The 23,788-nt window shown below is 42.4% G+C and overlaps 1 protein-coding gene across 3 annotated transcripts in view; it reads left to right on the forward strand.

Annotated features, from left to right (window-relative positions):
• Nucleotides 1-20,638, forward strand: part of LOC138981524 (uncharacterized oxidoreductase YjmC-like) — a 39,378-nt gene extending 18,740 nt beyond the window's left edge. For 2 of the 3 annotated variants that reach the window (XM_070354468.1, XM_070354471.1), the window contains 7 exons: nucleotides 3,780-3,878; nucleotides 4,296-4,361; nucleotides 5,109-5,178; nucleotides 7,028-7,146; nucleotides 18,018-18,113; nucleotides 19,887-19,997; nucleotides 20,533-20,638. In XM_070354468.1, coding sequence (XP_070210569.1) covers nucleotides 3,780-3,878; nucleotides 4,296-4,361; nucleotides 5,109-5,178; nucleotides 7,028-7,146; nucleotides 18,018-18,113; nucleotides 19,887-19,997; nucleotides 20,533-20,583 — 612 coding nt within the window. In that variant the 3' untranslated portion in view covers nucleotides 20,584-20,638. The remainder of the gene's footprint in view (nucleotides 1-3,779; nucleotides 3,879-4,295; nucleotides 4,362-5,108; nucleotides 5,179-7,027; nucleotides 7,147-18,017; nucleotides 18,114-19,886; nucleotides 19,998-20,532) is intronic. The other variant, XM_070354470.1, reaches the window with a different exon arrangement.
• Nucleotides 20,639-23,788: the final 3,150 nt, after the last annotated feature.

The raw sequence follows: 23,788 nt of genomic DNA on the forward strand, positions 1-23,788 counted from the left end.
AAGAAATTGGCCCTAACATTTTCAATCCTGTTTGATTGCACTTCGCCTCCCGAGGTGATCGTAGTGTTACGGCACTCGGTTACATCTGGCGCTTGCGAGCAGGGATGGGACTCGGCATGATATATTCAGGTAATGGCATAATATGACCACTGAACATTTTCGTGCTGTTCCCATTCTGCGAACTTGGGATGGAGAGTAGTCCCCCGGTTCGGAACTTCGGGACGAAGTTCATTCAAACGGGGGCGATTGTGACAGGGGAGGCTACCGCTCCTTTCACAACAGACTCTGCACCCGAGTTGTTGGCCTTTAAGTCAACACCGGTGGATTGTGGAATTCTGTTTGTGATGGGGTCTGGTGGTTTCCGATTGTCTGTATGTTCATGGAAACCTTCGGGTTTGCATAACAGTTTTTATAGGGCTAAGAAATTAGCCTTAACATTTTTAATCCTGTTTGATTGCACTTCGCCTCCCGAGGTGATCGTAGTGTTTCGGCACTCGGTTACATCTGGCGCTGCGAGCAGGGTTGGGACTCGGCATGATATGTTCAGGTAATGGCATAATATGACCACTGAACATTTTCGTGCTGTTCCCATTCTGCGAACTTGGGATGAGAAAACATGACTAAGAATGACGTACAAATAGCATTACTGCAAACATGTTAACAAACACCAAGAAAACAACTTCGTTTGCAGTTATCTTCTCGAAATCAAAAGCAAGATTATCCCACACACCTCAAGACAATTTCCTCTCGGTCACGGTCGACATCTCCTGTACAGCATCTCTCAGGCTACACCATGATCTGACTGTAAACAAATACCTTATCTACTCAGGGAACTCATTCCACAAACACAAGTTTCATCAACAAGGTATACAAACACAATGTCCAATCAGAGCGAAGAGGGGTATTTATTATCATCATCGCACGTGTGTATAAGTGATTACCAAAACATTTTAATTGGTTCCGCCTCCTAATTGAGCGTGATAAGGAGAAGGGGGAAGGAACGAAGGACAAGGGAAGAGGAAGGAAGGGAAGGGGGGATACTCTTGAACAATTAATCAGCTACTGCGCGGTACATTCAGAATAACCTGTCAAGACTCTGGCGCGCGCGGCGGCGCTCGCTGTGAGTTTACTGCCAGACCCTAGCAGACACAGGGGAAGGGAAAGGGGGGAAAGGAAAATAGGGCCACGCCGTGGGCGCTGTTCTCGCTTATTCATTAAAAACAGAATTTTATCCGTAATAGGGAAAACTCATCTAATGCAATTTGGACCTTAGTGTAACTTCCATACAATTCATACAGCTCGCTATCATATAATTTGACACACGTTTTTATCTAACAATCACAAACAATAAAATAGCTATCCGTAATTAACCTATCAGACCACTTTTTATAATAAAACAATTCTAAACAATATCTTTACACAATCAAACTAGAACAATGCTAAATATCCGTGAACAACTATCAAACATACATTTCTTAAATCCGGATTACGTTTAATAAAGTGAATCAATAGTTCAACACAAAATTCAATATTTCGCAATTATAAAACTAAGAATGCATACAAAATAGATTATAAACTAACAACAAAACATCTATAAAATCACAAATAAAATGTAAACGTACCTTCTTGTGCAGAACACAAGTTACAAAATCACCAATCTCTGGGAACAAAATTAGCAACAACGTCTTTACGGTTTCAGAGTCAGGAAAACAAAGAAAGATATTCGCGCCACAAACGAGGATATCAGGAACAAATTACTTATCAAATGAATACGCCTAAAACATAGTCCCTTCATTCCAAAGAAAATTCCCAATTTCCCTTCAAAAATAAACTATAAAAATATATGTATCAAAACGTTACATAACTTATGCAGCCTATTATTCTCTTCAACCCTTATGAACAATGTGAATTTAAACAATACAATAATCCTTATCAATACGCCATGCATATTCGTGAGCATTAGTCCTTTTTGCTGGTCCTACAAATGATGCCAGAGAAAGCACAGGGCGACCAACGACCTCTGCCACGCAAACGCCCCGGCACCTGCGATATCTCACGTGCGAGAAACATAACTAGCGTTGGCAGCGATAAGGACCGTACGTGAGAAAAGGGGTGCGAAACCATGAAAGTCTCTTGCAAGGAATGGCACTACGCTTAGACCGACCATAAAACAACAGTGTCCAGTCCAAGAATTAGAGACAAAGAAACGGAGAGAGAGAGAGAGAGAGAGAGAGAGAGAGAGAGAGAGAGAGACAGACAGACAGACAGACAGACAGACAGACAGACAGACAGACAGACAGACAGACAGACAGACACATAATCTCATCCCGTTACATTAGTATATCTCCCCGTTTCAATGTTCAAGTCATGAGCACTTATTCTAAGTTTACACAATGCTTGCTTGTATTTTGTATCTGCTATTGATAAGTATGCTGCGGTTTGATAACCTTTTACTGCATTTTTGTAAAATAATAATTTGGATGAACTATTTCCTTTTTCTTTCCAATATTCTATATATTTTGCTTATAATTTTTCCGATATTATATATCTTAATCTGTTTATGCTAAATGTAAACTGGTTATTCCAAACGTGATTTAACCCTAACGTTTGTATAGACTCTGTTTCACAAATGATACCCATGGATCATTGTCTTGTGAATTTCTATATATATGATCATATATTACTCTCAAATGAGATGTCTTCGAAAGGTCTAAAATATGTAACCAATAACTAATGACATGACATATTATGTTCAAGGTTATTGGGAATCTTCCTAATTCTCCTAAAGCTGGAAGCAACATAGCTTTCTTATGTACTCCCAAAGTCTGTTTGCAGAATTTTGAATGATTTTTTTCGTAATGAAATTTATTAGATAGTCATTCTTTAAATAAGTCAGAAAGGTTTAACATTTTCATTGTTTCTAATCTGTGTGGGAACCATACTTCTCCACCATATGTTGACATAGGTGTTATTAAACTGTCATACATTTTTAATATGATATTAATATCAATTTCAGTTCTTTGAAATGTCCTACGAAAGGCATGAAGTGCCTTTGTAGCCTGTTTACTTAAATGTTCCTGTGCTCTAATTAAACTGCCATTATTTATATAAAATTACTCCTAAATATTTATATTCATCGGCAGTTTCAATAATATTTTCTCCACAACGAAAAAAACGTTTCAACTTTGGGTCCGTTTTGGTGAATATAACTACTTTAGTTTTTTCTCTATTGATTGCTATTCCCCATTGTTTGCAATATTCATGTGTGTGTGTGTGTGTGTGTGTGTGTGTGTGTGTGTGTGTGTGTGTGTGTGTGTGTGTGTGTGTGTGTGTGTGTGCGTGCGTGCGTGCGTGCGTGCGTGCGTGCGTGCGTGCGTGTGAGTGTGTGTGTGCGCGCGAACGGGCTAGCGATCGGTCTGTCTGTCTGTCTGTCTGTCTTGGTGCGTGTGTCTGTGTCTGTGTCTACATATTTATGCCAAAGAAAATACTGGCATAAGCTTATTAAAGGCCCATTCCGCCTTGTGACATGGGATAAGACCATCCCTCCACATACCAACACCCTGACTGCTTGCAGCGGTGAGCTGGAATGCTTTATGAATTAATTAATTTCCAGTAGGGCCTACGGCGCTTCATATAACTATTAGTGCGTTACGTATTTAATAGCGAACTACATTATATTTAATAGCCAATAACAAAAACAACAAGCAGCTGAGGCGGGATATCAAGCTGAGCGTATTTTGCAATAAACAAAATAAATTAACTGGTTTCCCCTGTGACAGCAAACTCTGGGAACGAACCCCATCTCGGTAGCAGCGCCAGCCAACAACGGGGACAGCATGGTCCTGGATATGGCCACCACTGTCGTCGCTTTGGGAAAGGTGTGTTAAGGTGGGGAGGGGTGGGTTAAGGTTGGGGAATGGGTGGGGGTGGTAGTGGTCGTGTGGTGGTACAGCTGTGTGCGTGTGTGTGTGTGTGTGTGTGTGTGTGTGTGCGTGTGTGTGTGTGTATGTATGACGTCACGGTGTGTGTGTGTGTGTGTATGACGTAACGGTGTGTGTAGATGTGTGTGTGTGTGTTTTTTTTTTTGGTGTTTTTTTTTTTTTTTGGGGGGGGGGGGGGGGGGTGCGCGTGTGTTGCTGCTTTTATCATCTATTTGTCTTCAGTGTCTTTTTTTCGAAAACGATTAAGCTAGAGCTTAAAACTATTTCTGAGTGTCTTGGACCTTATGTTCAGTTAGCCTACTTTGTGATCTTTGCCGATGACTGTGTTAAATTGTGATCGTGTCTGCAAAACAGGTGGAGGTGAAGAAGACGCTGCGAGAGGACATACCGCTGGGATGGGGCGTCGACAGTGACGGAAAGGTAAGGCAGGTGTTTACTGGTAAGGAAGGACTTGGGAATTTACAAAACATCTATATAATACATGTAGGTCTACACAAGGCCTTCTTCAACTGAGCCCGAAGTTAACATCGCGAAGACTTCGCAAAGTCTTTTTACAAAACTCCAATTTGCGACGTCCACTTCGCCCAATTAACATCAGGATTTACCACGCTAAAATAAGCTTCGATGAATAGGTTTGTTATGTTGTACCCACCCTAACCACCATCCAATGCTCAGCTTAAGTAGGCATACATCAACATTGACACAACTGTAAGAAATGTTTGCTGAATTCATGTCGCAAAATGGCGCTGGATTTATTCAGCAAGGAATTCTGGGTAAATGTTGAATTTGTTTTTAAATGATGGTGCAAAAAATAGAGACAGTGCATCTTCATTTTGATATTTACTTTAATAATTATGAAATTTAGCCGCAATATAATTATGTGGACAGATTGGAAAGGTTTGCGTGACGTAGCCACCATACACGTTATTTCAAAGCCCGTCCAGAAAGAATTCTAACAAGTAACGATAGAAATGGCAACGGATGTTGGATTTCTCTTGTTTTTTCGGGAACTGGGGACGTTTTGCATGTTGATTGTGTAATTGGTATTGTGCCGATTGTTTTGTGTTGTTGTTCGACTGGTAATGTACGGGCATTACAGGTAGCATAAAGCTCACACGGAACAATACCCCCACACTAATCCCAGCATTTGACTTATCATGTCAACAGCCCACAACAGACCCAGACAAGGTGCTTGTGGACGGAGGGCTGATGCCGCTTGGCGGACTGGAGGAAACAAGTAAGCACGTGGCAGTGTCTTGGTTCTGCACAATGACACGCTGTTCAGTCATTCCATTTTCACCGTACATGTTCTAAAGCACGTGGATTGTGTGCTTATAGTTTCTAATGTCATGATTTGTATATCGTGTGTGTGTGTGTGTGTGTGTGTGTGTGTGTGTGTGTGTGTGTGTGTGTGTGTGTGTGTGTGTGTGTGTGTGTGTGTGTGTGTGTGTGAGTGTGTGTGTGTGTCTCTGTGTGTGTGTGTTTATTGGAATTGTAAAGCGCTTGGAGCTGTAAATTCGGGACTTGTGCTATAGAAACGTATTGTGATTTATGATTGTTATTATTATTAAGTCTCCCAGAGTAACTAACTCGAAGGGCGAAGCCCTCAAGACTCACGTTTGAATACAGTGAATCCCCCTTTTAAGACCTCAATTTCAGATTGACTAAATGTAGTCATTTCGCTTCATGCGACTTGTTTTTTTGTTTTCTTCAGGGTCTTGTAACCGCCTGACACTGCATGGCAATTTTCCTTGTTTTTATTAGGAAAGTCAAATTTTTGAGTCTTTGAGCCTGAGTCTGATACTAATTACCGTTCTGTTCATCATATGTGTGTCATTTCCTATAACATCCTCGAAAGAACGTGAGTCGAAAATGACTAGTGATTCTGAATTAGACACTTTGAAGGTAAAAAGAATACGGTTTTAGGTGATCATCTTTGTTTTTGGATTAGTTCATTGATATCAATTTTGCAGCCAGAGAAACACGCCGCTGTGTATTATTTTGTTTTGCTGGAAAGAGTGATATTTGATTGAATGTTTCCTCCGAAAACGGCGTATGGCTGCCTAAATGGCGGGGTAAAAAAACGGTCATACACGTAAAATTCAACTCGTGCACAGCGCTTCACATACAAGTACCCACACACTCTCACATGATTCGCACCTCACTCATAAATTGTAATAAGATCTCCAAACGTAAACGCTTTAGGGTTCAGATAGACAGGAGAGCAAAAGGGAGAGAAAATAAAAGAATGAAGCAAAAAACCAGTTCATCTATTTATAAGATTAAATTCAACATGTAACCCACAAACAGTTTACAAAACAATCAATCAAATCACACTCCAGTGGCCTGGTGGTTTCTGAAGAACGAAGAGCCACACAAACTTAGTATGTAGAATTGTTCGATGAACATACAGTACGTTGGCCACATGAAATACCGGTTAATATATAAAGGAAAAAAAAACAAATCGCGCATATCAATAGAACTGTTTCAGTGTGTCATTACACTGCCGAACGGCGACCCCCCTTCCACACAACACCCAAGATATATAAGTAATAACTTAGCCTGTGTGACGGAGAAAAGTCCCGTTATTGTCTGCGACGAATGGAAGCAGACGACGTTACGCAGCGCCTCGCTGACGAAGAACAGCCCCCACAGACGTTGCTCACTGACGTCCAGTGTGGAGGTCTCCGCCTGACGATCCTGCGGAAAGTTGTATAAGGCGAAGGCAGGAGAAACCCGGATCCATCGGCCTGTAACTCCTCCTTAGATGTCTACGAACGCAGAAGAAGAAGAAGAAGATTGAATGTTTTCTGGAATCTTGGGGTCGAGAGGGAGGCGCGAATGTATGTGTGTATATATGTGCAGCAATTCCAGTAAAACTTCTGGACAGATGTTTGTAAAACGTTACATACGAATTCTTCTGCATGTTATTCCCTCATGTTGTGTGTTTGTGTGTGTGTGTGTGTGTGTGTGTGTGTGTGTGTGTGTGTGTGTGTGTGTGTGTGTGCGCGCGCGCGCGTGTGTGTGTGTGTGTGTGTGTGTGTGTGTGTGTGTGTGTGTGTGTCTGTCATTTTTGTCTCGTCAAGGCGGGTACAAGGGATACGGACTGGGTATGATGGTGGAGATCTTTTGTGGGATCCTCAGCGGCTCGGCCTACGGTCACCGCATCAGAAACTGGTCGCTGCACGACGGGTGTGCCGATCTGGTGTGTATGATACGACACACTTCATGTTTTAAAAGTATTTTCCCTCGGGGAATAGACCATCCTTGGCCGGTGTCTGAATGCAGAAATCATCCTTGATAAATGCTCAGTCTGTTGATTCTACTTGACTTGGTTATTGCTTGTGCATGTCATTCTGTAAGTAGCGTACCGCATGCAGGTTAGCTGTTGATTCTACTTGACTTTGTTATTGCTTGTGCATGTCATTCTGTAAGTAGCGTACCGCATGCAGGTTAGCTGTTGGTTTAGGAACAAGAGACTGCAGTTGACAAGATCAAGAACAAGATAACAATGAACATGTACTCACCAGAAACAGGTACAAGAAAAAGCGAACACTGATATGGACCGGTTTCGACGATATTTACTAAGACTCAGTTCTTAGACTTTAGTGGGTTTTTTCTAGTTGAACGTTAGGTGTTGTCTGTCTTCTGCTCTACTCATTTTCTTCCTTTTCTTTCTGTCATCTCCCCTTTTAGGTTTTTAGTATTTTTTGCTGATGAAGACATGACGTCGCAACCAGTCCATGTTTGTTTCTTGTAGTTGTTGGTTTGCCATGTTCCTGCATCCTATTTGGAAGCATGCAGGTCTCCTAATGGGGCTGTCACACTCTAGCGTTTTAGAGAAACTTTTGTCTATAGCGTATGAAAAGTCAAAAAATAATGTCAATACGTTGGCATAGGCCTACGTCCAAAAAAGGCATCAACATTCTAAATTGGACTTATGCATAACGTATTCATAGCGTACGTCTATAACTTATTAGAAACACATCACTAACTTATATACCGGCACGGTTGGCCTAGTGGTAAGGCGTCCGCCCCGTGATCGGGAGGTCGTGGGTTCGAACCCCGGCCGGGTCATACCTAAGACTTTAAAATTGGCAATCTAGTGGCTGCTCCGCCTGGCGTCTGGCATTATGGGGTTAGTGCTAGGACTGGTTAGTCCGGTGTCAGAATAATGTGACTGGGTGAGACATGAAGCCTGTGCTGCGACTTCTGTCTTGTGTGTGGCCCACGTTATATGTCAAAGCAGCACCGCCCTGATATGGCCCTTCGTGGTCGGCGGGGCGTTAAGCAAACAAACAAACACATCACTAACTTATATAAAACTTATGATAGCGTATCATAGCGTATGAAAATTCTTATAAGTCGACAGAAGTTACTGCTATACGTTATAGTGTGACAGCCCCATAACTGAACAATACCTTCATTCTACGCTTTCACATGGTATAAGAGCACCATTCCACTTGGAAGCAAACCAACGAATTTCTGTGCTGAGTGGGAATTCTCTGTTGCATTAATTTTTTTAACTGATGACAATGTCAATCTGCCGAATTTTCTCAGAAAAAAGTCTTTCAGCATAGGAAGTAGCCAGGCTGTCCATGTTAGGGATATTCTTCTTCTTCTTCGTCGTTCGCTCAGACAGCAACTCCGGAGGCCCTGATGAAGGCTGCTGTACGCCGGAGGCTCTCCATGGGTCCATAGTTTGTCCCTCATCGGTGTGTCAGCAGGCCAGGGCTCTGCTCGCAAGTTTTGGTTGGACAGTCCTGCAGGAAGTGTTCCACTGTCATTGGAGATGTGCCACAGGGGCACGATGCAGAATCACCAATGTGGAATTTGGTATACAGGTGGTGTTTGAGTCTGCAATGGCCTGTTCTCAGTCTCACAATGACCACTTGGTCATCTCTGGGTAGGAGGTAGTAGGCATCCTTTTTGTTGTAGTCTGGGTGTTGGTGGAGCCATCTTCTCTTCTGCTTCTCTTTGACTATAGTCTTGGCCTCCTCATAGGTGACTTCTTGTTTATCCTGTGGGAGCTGTCCACCTTCTTTTGCCAGTCGGTCAGCTTCCTCATTGCCCCATATGTTGCAGTGTGATGGAATCCACTGGATGACTGTTTGCTCAGTGGATTGCTGTAAGTTGGTCAGTGCAGAGGCAAGGGTGTTCAGTTCCTTGTTCCGTGGGTTCTGGACTGCTTGCAGGACTGATAAGGCATCAGAGAAGATAACCACTCTGGAGCGGGTTGTTTCCCTGTTCTCGTGTAACATTCGGGCTGCTGTTTGTAGTGCATCAGCTTCAGCCTTGTAGTTCGTAGAGAACTTTCCAGTTGGGATAGCCTGCTGTAGTTGTCTTTCATCCTTCAGTTTGATGACAATTCCGCCACCTCCATTTCTGGTTGCATCTTCAGCTGATCCATCTGTATATGCATGGGTCCAATGTTCTTTGGGATAGACGTGATCTATGTGGTCCAGGGTCACTGCTTTCCTCTCCGCTTCTGTTTGGATGCCCTTTTTGAGAATGCCAGGAATGCTCTCTCTGACTTCAGGGAATTGCTCTCTCTTCCATGCTGGTACAGTCGAGTGCGTTGGTATTATCTTGTTACCCTGCTGCATGAGTTCTGGATCCTGTTGTTCAAGTCTCCTCACGTTGTGGACAAAACTGCTGCGCTTCAGTCTGCATTTGGTGGGCTCCGACATTCTCTTGTGCATTGGGTGGTTCTGCATCCTCTTGAACTTGGCAGCTAGTGTAAGGACTTTGGTGTCTCGTCTGCTTTCAAGGCTCTCTAGGCCAGTCAATGTGTCCATAGCCTGGATTGGAGTCGACTTGAGTGCACCTGTGATGATTCTAGATGCTTGGTTCTGCATTCGGGCAAGTTTGTCGAAGTTGGATTTTGCTGCTGTACTCCATGCAGCTGCTCCGTACTCTAGGACAGATCTTACTCGTCCAAGGTACAGCTTCTTCTGGATGTTGTGATCCGCTCCCCAGGATGTCCCAGAAAGTTTCTTCATTAGTGCTGTTCGCAGTCTGGCTCTGGCTGCGCACTTCTCTGTTTGGTGTTTCCATGTCATCCTGGGATCAAAGGTAACTCCAAGGTATGTGGGTGTATTGTCTTGTGGTAGGTTGTGGCCATTCACCTGGAGGTGTGCAGTCTGTTTCTTGGCGGCGAGACTGAAGATGGTGTAGTTTGTTTTCCTGGCATTGATGGTCACTAACCACTTCCTTGTCCATCTTTCTATCCTTCTCAAGGCGTCCTGCACTCGCACTGTGGCAGTAGTCACATACTGCTCCGAACACCAAATGACCAGGTCATCTGCATATACTGCGCCATGGACCCATGCAGGGATATCTTCCAGGATGTCATTCATGAAGATGATGAACAGCGTAGGCGAGAGAACTCCGCCTTGTGGGACGCCTTCCTTCATGGTTCTTTGCCTGCTCTGGAATCTTTTGTTCTGTACCCTGGCTTTCCTGTTGGTAAGGTATTGGCTGATCCAGTTGTACACATGTGTCCCGTGATCCCATATTGGTGCATTTTCAGTTTCAGACCCTCTTTCCACACCTTGTCGAAGGCTTTTTCAAGATCTATCCAGACTGCGATAGTATGTTTCTTGTCTTGAAGTGTATCTTTAACTTCTTGTGCAATGTAGGCAACCTGATCCTCGGTGGATCTGTGTTGTCTGAATCCAGCCTGGTTGTCAGAGATGATCTTTTTCTCTTCCAGGTACCAGATTAGCCTGTTGTTGATGAGTCTCTCCATAAGCTTCCCCACGCAGCTGGTTAGACTAATGGGCCTGTAGCTGTCAGCCCTGGTTTTGTCTTTTCCCTTTTTGTGGATAGGTATCATTGTTGCATCTCTCCAAGCTTGAGGTACTGAGGCATGTGTCCAACTGGCGTTGAAGATCGTCAGCAGCACCTTTCTCGCTGATGGGCCAAGTCGTTGAAGCATCTCCTTGGTGATGCCATCAGGCCCAGGTGATTTCTCTTTCTGTAGCTGCCGAATCCCGTCTTCAAACTCTTTTTCGGTGAATGGTTCCTTCATAACTTCTTTTTCTGTGGCTGCATCTCTGTACTGCTGCTGTTCTTCTTGGACTTCCCTCTCTCTTTCTTATGGGATGTCTAGGTTACTGTTTCTTTCAAAGCTGCTGATGAGATGGTCTGCAGCTTTCTTGCCAGTGATGGTTTCTCCATTCTGTTCCAATCTGATGGGTGCTGGTGTTGATTTTTCGTCATTCATAGCTTTGGCGAGATTCCAGAGCTTACTGCCATCCTTGTCTAAATTTAAGCTTTCTGTCTTTCTTTTCCAGTTGTTTCTTGCTGCTTGAGTGAATGTTTTCTTGTAGGAAGCTGTCTTTTCCTTCAGACTGATATTGTTTTCAATGGTTGGTTCTTTCTCCACTTTCTCTCTTGCATCATTCACCTGATCTTCCAGTTTCTGAAGTTCTTCAGTCCAATATGGCTTGTAGTTTTTCCTGGCTCCTCGTGGGATGGTTTCTTTTGCAGCTTTCAGCACTGCTGCATTGAAGGCCTTGGTCATGCTGTTTGCATCTTTACGGCGAGTATTTATATTTGCCACATACTCGTCAGTAAGCATGGAATAATCTTCCCACTTTGCTTTTTTGTAATTCCATCTGGGTAGTGGTTTGCAGTCCCCCGGATGGTGATTGAGGTTGAAGGTCAGTTTGACAGGCTTGTGGTCACTACCGGCTAGCTGATCCAGCACAGTTCTCTCAGCACTTGTCTGTAGGTTGTTAGTGGAAAAGGACAGGTCAGGTGTTGTTGACGTCATCCATCTGCGTGAGTAGAATGTTGGAGGGTCTTCTGGGCTATTCAGGAGATATAAATGCTGTTCTATTTGCCAATCTTCCACCTCCTCCCCTCTAGAATCTGTTTCATTGTATCCCCAGCTATGGGAATGGCTGTTGAAGTCACCGATAATCAGACATCCATCCTGTGGCACCTCCATTTTGTGTAGAGAAAGTTGTCGATCAGCTGGGCAATAAATGTTGTAAATCCTGATCTGCTTCCCATTTTGTAGTGTGATGTCCACTCCGGTAATTTCTGCCTGTCCATCAGTGTCCAATGTGATGTGCTTTGCTGGTAGGTGATTCTTGATCAAGATGAGTACACCGCCTTTGTGCCTTTTCTCCCGGTCCGCACGGTAGGTCTGGTAGCCTCTTATTGTGAAGCGGAGGTTCTCTGTAAGGTGTGTCTCCTGGATACAAGCTATGTCAATATCCTCTTTGTGAAGTCGTTCAGCAAAGGGGAGCTTCTTCTTGGATATTCCCTCAGCGTTCCACTGTAGCACCCTCAATGGCCTTGGTTCCACGTCCTCATTTCTGTCGTAGCCAGTCGCATTTACCCGTCTCACCCGCCGCCTGGCTCAAAGTCAAGTCAAGTCAAGTCAAGTTTTTATTGTTCATTACCCAGGGGCATTATAAACAATATTCGCAAATTCAAAAATGCACAAAGTACCAAGTGATCAAAAAAGAAAAAAAAGAAAACAAAAAGAAAAATAGAGGATAAGAAAAGAAAAAATGAAATAAATATTTGGAAAACAAAAGTACACAAACAGTGAACACAAAATATTATAGTACAGAAAATGCAAACACACACACACACACATTGATTCCTGGCAATGGGGGACACAAAACGAAAATACGGTTAACAAATCCCAGCACTATGAAAAATTGCTACTAATTAATTTTATAAATTCCAAGAGTTTCGTCAACAATTTCGTATTTCTTGATACAAACAGTTTTTTGTATTTAAGTGAATTTGGTTTTTTCCAGTAGAATGGTGGAATAAGTTCTGCTCTTTTTTCATTGAAAAAGTCACAAACAAACAAATAATGATACTCATCTCCTATATCTTCTGATGTACATTTTCTGCAAATGCGATTCGCTCTAGGTATATTAAGGTATCTTTCTTTCTGTACTGGCAGGTTGTTATTTGTAGTTCTAAATTTCATGAGTGTAACGACTTTTTGGAACGTCAAGGATTTAATGTAGTCTTCACACACAAAACTATCTTTAAACATTCTATAATTACAAAAAATGTCTTTTGTATCCATTTCTGAGAACCAATTGTGAATATACTGGTCATATAAACACCGCTTTACTTTTTCTTTAAACCAGGTAGAGGTATATTGAGAAACAAATTCTTGTTGTATCCAAAGCCCAGAAAGACCTATATCACTTAACGTTTTTTCTATGCATGACAGATAATCAGAAGTAAACATCTTTTGCGAATATAGTCTATAGGTAAATCTGTAAGCAACACTTGAAAATTTGTTTTTGTTAACTGGGTCAATTAGTTTATACCAATAACAGAGCATTCTACATTTCATATTGACATCTAAGGGATATTTTCCAAGTTCGCCAAAAACCATTGCATTAGGGGTGGATTTTCTTAGTTTGAAAACTATCTTATAAAAACGCAACTGAAGCTTCGTAGCTAAATCGCAAGAACCTGAACCCCAAATTTCACAGCCATATAGTAAAATCGGAACAATCATTTTGTCAAATAGATCAATCTGTATATCCACGGGCAATGAGAGTTGTCTACATGTGCGAAGAAGAGCAAACATAGCCCTTGACGCACGGTCATACAAATTTTTTTGTGCTACCGAAAATTTATTATTATAATTAATCTGTAACCCTAAGTACATCACATCAAGGACTACCTCAATTGGCTTATCATCATACGTAAATTTAGGTATAATTCTTATTTTACCCCTTGAAAAAACAATGACTTTCGTTTTTTTAACATTAATATTCAGTTTCCATTTCAAGCAGTATGCATGCATTTTATCTAAGCATTCTTGCAATTTCGTTTCAGACTCAGCACAAATCACAGTGTCATCAGCGTACAATAATACAAACAGTTGAAACATTACATTCACATCAGCATCATCCATACCAAGAGAAACAGCTTCTCTAGAGAGAGAAGTCAATCCATCACTAGTTTCCCCTAAATACGGCTTTAGGTCATTTAAAAACAAAGCAAAAAACAAGGGAGACAAATTTTCTCCTTGTCTGACCCCACAAATGCTAGGAAAATAACCAGAACATTCACCTTTAACTTTAATACATGATTTTGCTTTATCATACATATTTTTAACAGTTTTCAAAAAATTTCCATTAACATCAAAGCTAACTAATTTCTCCCATAAAAGTGCTCGCCGAACTTTATCGAACGCTTTCTCATAGTCGACAAATGCACAATACAAACGCTTTTTCTTTTGGAGAAAAATTTTTATAACACAATGCAAAGTAAAGATATGATCTAATGTTGAAAAACCAGCACGAAATCCTGTCTGTTCTTGACCTAACTTATCATTAAGTTCCAAGAAAGTCGATAATCTGGTATTTAAAATCGCAGTGAATAGTTTACCAAAGCAGCTAAGTATTGTTATTCCTCTATAATTAGTTGGGTCTGTTTGGGAACCCTTATTTTTATACAGCGGGATAATTTCGCCAATGGACCACTGAGTAGGAACATTACCAGACTGTAACACAACATTAAACAACTTAACAACAATATCAGTCATCCCCTCGTTAAAGGCTTTCAAATACTCATTAATAACTTTATCTTGACCACACGCTTTGTTGTTTTTCAATTTTTTTACACATTTTATAAATTCCTCTTTTGTAATGGGTGCATTCAGAACTTCATTATTTAAACTATTATCACCAAACAGATCTCTTTCTTCATCCACATCATCTTCGTCACATTCCTGTAACTTTGTAAAGTGTTCTAAAAATGCTGAGCAAGAAGGAAACTTAGTACTTTTGTTATTATTCTTATTCTTATTTAGCTCATTCCAATACGCCTTTGGATCGCAAGTTTTCATTTTTCTTAGTTTCTTCACAAATTCTTTATGATACAACTTACATTCTTTTTTTATTGTTGTTTTATAGTCCTTAAAGGCATTCTTCTTTTCATGCTCAGAAAAAATATTTCTAAAACGCTTAACTTTGTTTTTTGCACGTACAAATATTTTCCTTTTTTCTTTACAAACTGTATTGAACCAAGGCTGGTGTGGTTTTCGTTTCTTACTATTTACTTGTTTTATCTTATTCTTTTTCTTAATTACTCCAATTTTTTCCGCAGAACGCTTTAGAATGTCACATATATTAGTGGTTACATTATCAATGTCCTCTGCAGACACATTAATAACAGAGCTCAACATGTTTGTTAATTGAATATCAATATCACTAATATCAGTTTCCTCTAAAGCGGTTGTGAAAGCTAACTTACTCCCTTCATTCCAATTTGGTTTTGTGTATTCAACGTTATTTTCGATATGCTCTAAGTTCTCATTTGGATTTCTCATGTCATTCACGCAATCAATACTTTCATCGTTTCTATCAGACTCATCGCGCCTAAAGAAAGATAGGGCGAGCGGGCAATGAACGTCCGAGTACATTTCACAAAAATCCAAAACAGCAAAAGTTTCAACTTTAACAAATAAATTGCTTGACAGAATACAATAGTCAACAACACTTTTATCTTTACAAGTACATCTGCCAAGGTTAGCATCATCACCAGCTCTACCGTTAGCAATTATTAAACCAGTTGTCCTACAGAAGTCAATTAACTTAAATCCAAAGTTGTTTGTTCTATTATCTTGTGAAACACGCTCACCAATATCCGTGATATCAAAGCCATTATCTACAACACCTTCTGCATACTTATCATCATCGGACAAAATTTCATTCAAATTCCCAGTGCGAGAGTTGAAATCCCCTAAAAAACAAACATAGTCGTTTTCCACACCACGAAACGGAGAACGGGGACCACCAGTTGCATGGGATGGGCCCCTTTGAGGCACGGGGCCCGGCACTCTTCCACCCTGGTGGGTCTCCAACGGACGAGCACCATATCGAGAGTCATTTCCATTGTTGTCTGTCATGTGAGCATAGATGCGTTGTGCTGCCGTTACGCGCCTGACAAGTCAGGCCCAGCACATCCGACTTCAGCTTGTTTTTATATCAGAGTGTTTGCTCTCCTAGATTGGTTGCTTTACCGGGCTGCCGAGTTCAATCTACCCGTTTCCTGGATGGCCGTCGCATCTTCCGCATCCATGCTGACGCCCTGAGCTGTCCAGTCTGCTGTTGTATTCGCCTTCAGTGCCAGGTTGTGGGCATATCTGTCCTGTTGCCACCTCTGCCGGATGTGTTCCCCTAGCAAGTTGGATGTGACATTGGGGTGACATGGGGGTTTGAGCTAATGGGTCCAACCCCCCAGGTTTGTCTTCAGAGTTTTCCTTCTCCTAGGAATGCTGCCTACCTTGGCTGACGAGTCGTTCCTACCCAGCGCTTGTGGAAGCAGCAGAACATGGGGCATCCTCGTCCGCCCAGCCAGCCGTTGGGAGCAAGCTCCTCGTCCGCCTGTCTGACCGTTGGGATGGGTGGCTAGACGTCCTCTTCCGCCTTCGCTGCCGTTGGGAGTTCACTCTCCTCATCAGCCAGTTCCGTCTTGGTATTTAACCCATACCTGGGGATTTGTTTCATGGGCACCAGGGCGTATCCACACACGGGTGGGCCTGCGTACCGCACGTACGGGGAAAATCTCCACCGCGCCTTGGCATTTTAGCCTGGGAGCATAGGGCTCCCAGTTTCCACCCAACGCCACGTGGAGGCAATGCATAGGACTTGTTGGTGAGAGGCTAACCGGCAGAAGAGACCTACGCGGATGGCTGCTCTCTTTTCGACCGGTGATGCATGCAGCTTTGGCTAGCCAGCGATGAAGGCTGAAAGCGGATGCGACACTTAAGCACATGTATGTCAACGCCAACACGATTGAGACGCATCACACAACCATTTGTTGGGTGTTAGGGATATGTGTCCATGTGGAAGAATGCTCTTATCACGTGTAAAAGCCTGGACCTTTTTGGGGTGGTTAGTGTGATGATTTAAAGATTAAGGCGATGTGTGGCACTAAAATTAAACTTCGAGAATACATGGAATAACCTAGTGTTCTTAGTAGTTATTGAAGTGACGTATAACAATGAATGAAAAGTTTGTAAATATTAAGGACACAGATCGCCGTTGCTATGGAAACAGCCGCCACATTGGATTTCTAGGAAACGGTTTTACAGCGACATCATACACGAAATGCATGATATTTGGCACAAAGATACACATGACTTTTATCTACAATCATATAAAACGATATATTTACTAAAGACTACAGTTGAATTTATATTCATTTTTGTAATAAGGATTAATGAATTTCTAACCGCATATTCATTAATCCTTATTTCAAAAATTAATATAAATTCAACTGTAGTCTTTTCTCAAAAAATCGTTCTATATGATTGTAGATAAAAGTCATGTGTATCTTTGTGCCAAATATTAAGCATTTCTGATGTATGATGTTGCTGTAAAACCGTTTCCTAGAAATCCAATATGGCGCTGTTTAAGCCAGTTTCCATAGCAACGGCAGTCTATGTCCTGTAGTATTCACATATTTTTCACTTCTTTTCATAAGTCACTTAAATAACTACCCAGAAGTTATTCCATGTATTCTCCAAGTTTAATTTTGGTGATTTTAGTGCCTCACATCGCCTTAACACACATGAATGATCTGTATTTGTAAAACATCTCCTTTCTTCAGCTTCAGTTAGGAACCGACTCAAGCTTTTGGGGACAAAGTGTGCAATTACGTCATTGAAACACTCTCTGTAACAAACGACAGACTTTCAAATGACGGAATTTTCTTTTGATTTACAAAGGGCTTTTGCATGACATAAGCTACGTGCTGGGTATTCAAGGCAGTGTTCTTTCGAGAGTGCGCTAATCTGTTTACATCTTTTCTTTCACGATTTGGTATCCGCGTTCACCTCTGTGAACACGTGACTGCTACTGCTAGAAGTGTACATTTGTGTTTGCGTGCGTGCGTGTGTGTCAGTGTGTGTGTGTGTGTGTGTGTGTGTGTGTGTGTGTGTGTGTGCGTCCGTGTGTCTGTATGTGTGTGCTTGTGCGCATGCCTGTGAGTGGGCGTGTCTGTCTCCTTGAATAAACATGTTTGTCTGCCTGTCTGTCTGTCTGTCTGTCTGTGTGTCGTGTTGTACACCAGGGTCACTGCTTCGTGGCCATTGACCCCGCTGCCTTCGCGCCAGGCTTCACGGACAGAATGAGTGACCTCCTTGACCACTGCCGCAATCTGGAACCGGTATGCATGCTGATCTGTTTTGCGTCTGTCAATGAATGTTAAGAACGAAGTAAGAAATTATGGAAATAAAGACGAAGGGCTTGAATGATGTGACTCCTCAGTCAGACAGACACCGTAGACACTTGAACTTACTTGCCGTTATGCCGGTTGGCATGTAGGCCAGCATAGACACTTGAAGCTGATTGTTGAACAAATAATTTCGAATTTGTATCCGTTTTGTGAGCTGTCCGTTACGCAGCTAAAATAAATGCTTTTTACTCTGTCAGTTGAAGAGCGCGGATATGTTTAGCGTCAGAGCTTCTTATCATCTCTGTCATGAACATATTTTTGTCGGATTTGATGCTTCAGGTTGCTTCAAATGTGTGTGCGTTGGCGATAGTATGAGTTATTTCTAAAATGCTGACTGTTAGCAAATGATAACAGGCATGTCGAGAAAAAAGATATCAAGCATAAGCCTTTCAGGCGAATGCTGATATCGTTTGTGAGACATGCCTGTTATCATTTGCAAACAGTCAGCATATTAGAAATAATGGTTTTATTACCGTTTATTTCGACCAAAAGAAATTTCGAAGCGACCGCGCGAGTTGGACAGAACTGCCGCAATGGGAACTTGAGCGCTCCTACCTGATCATGCCTCAGTCAAAGAATTCTCGTGACCTGGGTCAGCCAATCAGAGTCACACACCTGACGTGATGAATATTCACAGGTCAAATGCGTTTGACACACAACAATCTCACAAGATAAACCATGTTGAACATGCGTTTCGGTTGCTTCGGTTTTTCTTGTTGAACAGAGAGCGACAGATTTAGAACCGACTCCAGACAGATGGGAAATGACGTAAAGATACATTTGACATAAGGCGAGTGACGCAGCTTCACTTGATTTTTCCAAACTTTGATAATTTAGATATTGGCCATTGCACACTCAGAGGGTGGGTGGTGCCTTGCTGTTCTGTAAAGCACCCACCGACAAAACTCGCTTTTCGGTATTTTTTAGATAAAGAAAGTATTATCTGACAGCAATTGAAGTGTCATTCTTTAGAATAAATCACGCTGATATTGTTGATATAAATTTTTTACTTTGTCTTGTCTATTTTTAGCGGGATAAACAAACAGGGTCCCTGCCTGAACGTTATAACATTTAGAGGGTCACTTAGAATCCGTCCTGATTGGTCAAAAAGCCATATGGGGCGCTGAATTGGTAATAAAATGGACTATATAGTCGGGGAAACTTTTTATTGGTATTATTATTGGTTATTGCATGTTTCTACCTTAAGATCGATACAAAGAATAATAACCCAGAATGTTTTCCATAAGGCATTAACACTATAGAGGGCCACAAAGGGGGGGGTATCATCACGATCACGGGAAGGGAAATTTTAGCTTTCACGATCACAGTTACCTTGATTTTTGTTTTCACGATCACAAACACCTTGACGAATAGAGGATCATAGAGTGATACAGCTGTGAAAAATGTACGTTGAAAATAAAATGCTTTGCAATAATGCCCATCACAATCACGAAAACAAATGACGATCACGATCACGAGACTTGATTTTTTTGTCATCACGGATCACGGGCAAAGTCCCATCACGATCACAGAAATGGAAATTTCGGCAATCACGGTCACAGAAAGGTCAAAAAACGCCAATCACGATCACGATTTAAAACCCTTTGGGGCCCTTACTATAGAAGGCGGATTACAGGAAAACCAATGCTAATAAAACAAATGTAAACGTCTTAAAAAGAAACATTTTACTGTTTACCTTTGCAGGCGGAGGGAGAAACGGAGGTGTTGGTTCCAGGCGACACGGAGAGACAGCACATGGCTACCTGTGAAAGACAGGGGGGTATTGCCTACAAACCCAAACAAGTAGAATGGGCGGTGAGTTGGTGGCATTACACTCATCTGTCATATGTATGAGTGCATTTGCACCCCCCAAAAAAACAACTCATCCAATCCCCAAAGCTCCACCCCCACTTTCCTACGTAACGATCCCCAACTTGTCATGCGTGCATTTACATTGTACACCCAGTTTAAAGTTTATAAAAGTGTTTTTTCAAACATTGTGTACAGAGTATTTCTCTCTCACACTCTTTCTCTCTCAGTCTCTTTCTCTCTCAGTCTCTCTCTCTCTCTCTCTCTCTCTCTCTCTCTCTCTCTCTCTCTCTCTCTCTCTCTCTCTCGTTCATTTCCCCCCTTTTCAGAGAAATCCTTCACCTTTCACAATGGATTGATGGGTGGGTGTGTGGATGGATAGATGGATGGGTGAATGGATGGATGGATGGATGGATGGGTGGTTGGATGGGTGGATGTGTGGGTGGAGGGATGGATGGATTAATCACCCGATCGATTTTGTTTGTTACAATAAAGGGCATCGTGGGTGCTCATGGGTTTTGCATTGTGTTTTGCTTTCCAGGACAACCTAGCCAAGAAACATGGGGTGAAACCGCCTGTGCGACTGGCCTAGCTGGGTGACTGTTGAGCCAAATGGGCTTGTTCAAATAAAACAAACATGTATCAGTCGCCTATTGTGTGGATTTATGTTTGTGTGCATGTCCGCCAGGTCTGTCGTCGTCAGGGGGAAACGAAAGTGCTCGTATGTGTGTGTGTGTGTGTGTGTGTGTGTGTGTGTGTGTGTGTGCGTGTGTATGTGTTTTATGTGTGTGGGTGTGGGTAGGTGTTTTATCTCTGTGTGTGTGTGCGCGCGGGCGTTTGTGATGTTAGTGTGTGTGTGTGTGTGTGTGTGTGTGTGTATGTGTGTAATATGCGTGTATTTATGTGTGTATGTGTGTGTGAGTTATCCTTGTTTAATCTGTGCGTTTGTCTGCAAGGTCAAGTTATAACTCGGTGCAGTTGATGAGGTCCGAGTTTGCATACACACACACACACACACACATACACACACATAAACACACACACACACACACACACACACACACACACACACACACACACACACACACCAAACACAAGACTACAAATAAAACTTGTCCACTATAACCATCGTGAGGACATGCATCTTCAATTTATTTTAAGCTTCGTCATTGCGATGATGAGCTGTCGATCAGCCCGTTCTGGGGTTGGAACGTTATTTGTCGTGTCCTTACCCCAGGCCCTCCTCCCCCTCCCCCCCCCCAAAAAAAAAGAGAAGAAAAAGTAAACTTACACACACCAAAGAACACACGCACAGACACACATACATATACTCAAACACACACACACATACACACACACATATACATATATACAAAACACACACACAACACACACACACAACACAACACACACACACACACACACACACACACGTACACACACACACACGTACGCAAATAATTCGAAGTTGTATATCTTATTACCCCCCTCCGTCGCATAGATTGTTAATATCCCTCTCAGAGTCAGTAGTATTACCATAATTATATCCCACCTCACAACATAGTCCCTTCCCTTCCCTTCTCTAGCCCCCCTGCCACTCTATAAAGAAAAACTGCCAAAGAACAGGAAAGTACAGAGAACTATCACGATGTTTTCTTACTTTAATTGTTATCAAGAGTGCTTGTAAACGCCGAGTTTTGACCTGCAATCATCCTCACCGTCTTCTTTTGGGGGAATTATTACAGTATCTCCGCCATAACTTTAAAGGCACTGTCCTTCTCGCGTAAACGATTCGGGTCACCTACTCAGACCTTGTCAGGCTTTTACGTGCGATAAGGCCATCCCTCCAATTGGACACATATCAAAAATCAACAGGGTGACTGTGGTTTAAATTTTTTTTATGAACGAATATCTTAAAACTGACGCCAAGACTGGAGCAAAGGTATCATCCCAAACCAGGGATCTCTGAGATATTGGTTTCTGCTGCCCCGAATGGCTGTGCCGTGAGGGCGTAAAACTTGAATTTCTCTGAGATATTGGTTTATGCTGCCCCGAATGGCTGTGCCGTGAGGGCGTAAAACTTAGGGCGTAAAACTTAAATTTCTCTGAGATATTGGTTTCTGCTGCCCCGAATGGCTGTGCTGTGAGGGCGTAACACTTGAATTTCTCTGAGATATTGGTTTATGCTGCCCCTAATGGCTGTGCCGTGAGGGCGTAAAACTTAAATTTCTCTGAGATATTGGTTTCTGCTGCCCCGAATGGCTGTGCCGTGAGGGCGTAAAACTTAAATTTCTCTGAGATATTGAGCAGAAATGTGGTCATGGGAAGGACACTCATCATTTTTGTTGTAACCCGGCGAAAGAACCATTCACAACCGTGAATTCCTGTGTAGTGCACGTGGTTGAAATACAATCTGATGTCTTATCTTATCTTATGTCTTATGTCTTATGTGTGACTCCCCAAGCGCATAACTCGCCCTTTTAAGCAATAAAGGGCAGAATATACCTGCGCAGAGTCAGCGGCACAGACGACGTACTGCATATTTGATGCTGCGATAGGGATTATGACGAGTACTTGGCCTGTTTTCCTTTCACGCAACGTGTAGCGGGCTGAGATAATCTGCAGTGCGTCGTGCGCATGTATAATCTGCCCCTAACCAGGACAAAAACGGAGGCGTATGTTGGTAAACACAAGTAAGGAAGCCAGGATTCAAAAGCGGCCGTACGTCCCCCATTGTCGTGGGAGGGAAGTGAGAGAGGCACACAAGGAGGACACGGTCTGTTGACCGTGACGCTGTGACAACCGCCGCGTCAATCAGCCAGCCGTGTCACGGCGTGTGAACACGAGATTGAGTCACGCCGCTTCCTGCAAAGGGGGACAACTTTGTAATACTGAGCTACTGCAAGGTTCAGGTCGATGTCTGTGATGCAGTGCGTTACCTGACTGACAGCTTTGACAAGGAAGAAAAAAGGTTGTGATGGGGGGGGGGGGGGGGGGGGGGGGTTAAGGAAGGGGGGTGAGGGTGATGTTTTTGTGTGATGTCTTGTTCTTGTAGGGTAAGAGGAAACCATTTCAGAAATTATGAAATACGTTGGTTTTTTTTCCCGTTCTGGTGGCCAGATCAGTCACTTTGGGTTATATCGGAGTCGAAGGCGAGACAAATAAACACAACAGATTACTGGACTGAAAGTTATTCTTGAAAATACCGCCTGAAATATCGGTTTTGACCATCCGCACCCAAACACACACAAACACTTCATTTATCACCTGCACAGATCAAAAAATCAATCAACATGGCAGATCATAACTTATTTAGCTAAACGGATGGAACACAGCATCTGATACGGCTTTATTTATTTAATGTTATTATCTTAATAATAATTAGGTACTCGAGAACGGAGTCACTCAGTTTAAATGAAGTCTTGAACAGTAATGAGAGTGTATCATAACTATAATGTTCTACATGAAGTTTCTTTACAAATGAATTTCAAATTCGCTGCCATTTATTTTAAAGTTGCTATCTCCCCCCCCCACCCCCCTCACCCCGAAAAAAAGGAGGGTTGGCTTACTATATACAAGTAATAAGGTTTGGTGCAAACGATAAAAATGCGTATGTACCAGGAAAAGGAAAGAAAATTGTTCTCTTGACAGGTACACGCAAATGCAAACAACTTGCACTGTTACATCTCGGATAAGAAAGAGTCGTCTGCAGCGTGCCAAGTACCGACGATGATGCCACTAGAAATATAATGCAAATCAAATACTCACGTGACGCGGAAGTATCTGAGGGCCCCGCC

The sequence above is a fragment of the Littorina saxatilis genome, linkage group LG12 (genome assembly GCF_037325665.1).
Source record: "Littorina saxatilis isolate snail1 linkage group LG12, US_GU_Lsax_2.0, whole genome shotgun sequence".
Classification (NCBI taxonomy): domain Eukaryota; kingdom Metazoa; phylum Mollusca; class Gastropoda; order Littorinimorpha; family Littorinidae; genus Littorina; species Littorina saxatilis.